Source organism: Cyclopterus lumpus, chromosome 2, assembly GCF_009769545.1.
Source record: "Cyclopterus lumpus isolate fCycLum1 chromosome 2, fCycLum1.pri, whole genome shotgun sequence".
Classification (NCBI taxonomy): domain Eukaryota; kingdom Metazoa; phylum Chordata; class Actinopteri; order Perciformes; family Cyclopteridae; genus Cyclopterus; species Cyclopterus lumpus.
This window is the reverse complement of record NC_046967.1, coordinates 4,172,881-4,176,486: the sequence shown is the minus strand read 5'-3', so window position 1 is coordinate 4,176,486 and position 3,606 is coordinate 4,172,881. Positions and strand designations below refer to the sequence as shown.

At 48.0% G+C, this 3,606-nt stretch overlaps 1 protein-coding gene across 1 annotated transcript; it reads left to right on the top strand.

The window, feature by feature from the left end:
- Positions 1-217: 217 nt before the first annotated feature.
- Positions 218-3,606, top strand: pou3f3b (POU class 3 homeobox 3b). Its single transcript, XM_034553316.1, has 2 exons — positions 218-2,088; positions 2,453-3,606. The coding sequence occupies exons 1-2, from the start codon at positions 874-876 to the stop codon at positions 2,549-2,551; spliced, it is 1,314 nt and encodes a 437-aa protein (XP_034409207.1). The 5' UTR covers positions 218-873; the 3' UTR covers positions 2,552-3,606.

Genomic DNA, 3,606 nt, shown 5'->3' with positions numbered 1-3,606 from the left:
AACCAGCCAATTGGAACCGCCGGAAGGAGGGCTCGCGCGCCCGGAGCAAAGGCTGGCGAGACCTGCCAATCACACCCCGGGTAACCAATCAACGGGGACGCACGGGGTAAACATCCGTGCGTCGTCGGGCTCCGAGGGGGGCGGGACTACACCGCCTGTCAGGGAGAGAGAGAGAGAGAGACACCGAGCGAGGTGGAGAGAGAGAACAAGCGAATGAGAGAAGAGGCTTGCAAGCAGCGCGGTACGCTGTTATACTGGATTGTACTTCATCCGGAGTTTGCGGTTTGGCAGGTTTATATACATCAAAACAGAACAAAGAGATAGGCTCTACAGTGCTATAAAAGAAGAGAGAGAAAAGAATAAAGCGAGGGAGAAATCTCGGCGACTGAATTACAAAAGAACTAAGGACACTCTGCTAATGTTTTTCACATCCAAAGGGGACATAAACCGGGACTTTGTACATTGTGGACAATTTGCAAGGCTTTTTGTTTTTTTGCGAGCACCAAAAGTTTGTATGGGACGACGCGTTTTCTTCCTGTATATTTGAATTTTAATGCTCACAATTTCATCCCGGTGCAAAACTTTCTAAACGGACTGCACATGGTTTCAAAGGGCTTTTGAAAAACCTGGATTTTTATTCGCCGATGCCCACGCACAACTAGAATGCTGTAAATACACGCGGATTTTATTCAGTTTTCTCACCACCGTTTTTGTGGCTTTTTCGCGTTTTTACGCGCGTCGATGGTAGTGCCAAAAACCTACTCATACTTTTAAAGTTTGAATAATTCATGAGATATAATTTGCCTGCTCGAAAGAAGTGACTGTCAAAAGGGAGGGGGGTTATCCACAAACATATTCATAAGAGTTGACGGGATGGCCACCGCGGCTTCCAATCCTTATCTGCCCAGCAATAGCATCTTATCGTCCGGCTCCATCGTGCACTCTGACTCTGGAGGTGGTGGCATGCAGCCGGGCAGTGCTGCGGTTACTTCGGGGTCTGGGGTCTACAGGGGAGACCCCTCAGTCAAGATGGTACAGAGTGACTTTATGCAGGGCGCAATGGCAGCGAGCAACGGGGGACACATGCTGAGCCATGCCCACCAGTGGGTGACATCCCTCCCGCACGCCGCAGCGGCAGCAGCAGCAGCCGCGGTTGCAGCAGCTGAAGCCGGATCACCCTGGTCGTCGAGTCCTGTCGGGATGACGGGCAGCCCCCAGCAGCAGGACGTGAAGAACTCCGGCAGAGACGATCTGCACACGGGCACTGCTCTGCACCACAGGCCCCCTCACTTAGCCCCACATCAGACTCACGCCGGGGCTTGGGGGAGCACGACTGCCGCTCACATTAACTCCATATCCGGGGGACAGCAGCAGCAGCAGTCGCTGATCTACTCCCAGCCGGGGGGGTTCACTGTGAACGGGATGCTGAGTCCGGGGAGCCAGAGCCTGGTGCACCCTGGCTTGGTGAGAGGGGACACCCCGGATCTGGACCACGGCAGCCACCACCACCACCACCAGCATCACCAGCATCACCAGCACCAGCACCACGGCGGCGTCAACAGCCACGACCAGCACTCGGACGACGACACGCCGACCTCGGACGACCTGGAGCAGTTCGCCAAGCAGTTCAAACAGCGGAGGATCAAACTGGGCTTTACGCAGGCGGACGTCGGCTTGGCTTTGGGCACCCTGTACGGGAACGTTTTCTCTCAGACAACCATTTGCAGATTCGAGGCTCTGCAGCTCAGCTTCAAAAACATGTGCAAGCTCAAGCCTTTGTTAAACAAGTGGCTCGAGGAGGCCGACTCGACCACCGGCAGCCCCACCAGCATCGACAAGATCGCGGCGCAGGGGAGGAAGCGAAAGAAGCGCACATCCATCGAAGTGAGCGTCAAGGGGGCTTTGGAGAGCCACTTCCTAAAATGCCCCAAACCCTCGGCCCAGGAGATCACCGGCCTGGCGGACAACTTGCAGCTGGAGAAAGAGGTGGTTAGAGTGTGGTTTTGCAATAGGAGACAGAAGGAAAAACGGATGACGCCCCCAGGAGTGGCTCAGACGCCGGAGGATGTGTACTCTCAAGTCGGCAATGTGAGTGCAGAAACACCGCCCCCCTCCATGGACTGCAAACGAATGTTCAGTGAAACATAGAGCAGCAGCACACGAGAATATTTTATTATGAAATTAAACTGATTTTTAAAAAAAAGCATACAGACTATCGCCAAGATAGCCACATTTTTTTGATACTGTGATTGTGAGGGAATATGAATGAGACTGCAAATGTGTTATCTATTTTTCACCAGAAAAGAAATACAGAAAGAGAGAGAGAAAAAAACCCAGCAAGATTTCCCTTTTTCCTCCCAAAACCCCCCCTCTGAAAAAACGCACCGTGTAACCTTCTTCCAGGCCCTGAAATGTCTTAACCTAAAAGGTTCCTTCTGCTTTTTTCTTTCAGGGGCATTTTTTAGTAGATTACTTAAAAGATGCAAGTGAAGCGAGCGACCAGAGGGTGACAACTACAAGTTCATTCCACCAGGTAATTTTGGCGCATTAAAAACACACCAAGAGGAAAACCAAGTATTGTTTTTATTCTTCTTTTTTTTTTCTCTTTCCCCCCCTCCCCTCCTCCTCCAAAAATGCTCCCTCTCATTATCCTGTGTTTGATTGAAGAAACAAAGGAGCAGGCATTTTGTATATTTAGAAATGGGACTGAACCGCCTTCCCTCCTCTCCATGCCTAACAATAACAAGAGGGGAAAAACTGCAACACTATGAACGAGAGTGACATCCACGAAGCTTCCATCCTGATTTACAGCAGTTGTTTGTTTATTCTGAGGTGGACTGCATGGTTGCACTCACACACAGACGCGGAGGATTAGGGATATATATATTTTTTTTTCTCACCTTGAGGCCCTCATGAGCCCCAGAAAGAAAAGACAACCTGGACCAGGACTGTCCCCGCCTGATCTCAAAGATCACCTTCTTTTTTTGGGGGGGGGTTCTTCTTATTATTTAATGGACTTTGACGCCGTGAGTGGATTTTTCCTCCTTTTTTCCCCAACGAATAGAGCATAAGACATTTGAAAAGACTTCAACTGCACTTATTTGAGAGAAATAAATGTGTTGCCAAGTGTGACTGAGTGGGTGCTGTGGATACACTATTATTGCTGCCCTTTCTAAGCAGTATTCTTTGGTAGGTTTTAATAAACAAAACTCTGTAAAGCCGGCAATATAGATCACTAGATCAGAAACTGATCTGAGTTATTTACTTTATATTTTTCATCAGAATGACTTGTTTTAATATTTTATTCGGAATACATATGAATGATTCCAGACGGTAATTTATTTTCCCCCCCTTGCAGGAACTTGTGTAAGATGCTTTCCCTTTTCTTGTTTTTCCTTAATTTCTTTCTTATATTTTTGTTGTTGCCCTTATTTTGTTTAATTTTGTATTATCGTTTCTAAAGGAGCACAAATCATCATAAGCTGACATTGACCGTTGTTAGGTAATAAGGGTATATTTTGATGTGATAATTTGATTGTAATTTAATTTCAGTAGTGGTTCCGTACGAGCTGATTGAAACACAATAAATTTGTTAGAATGAAATGC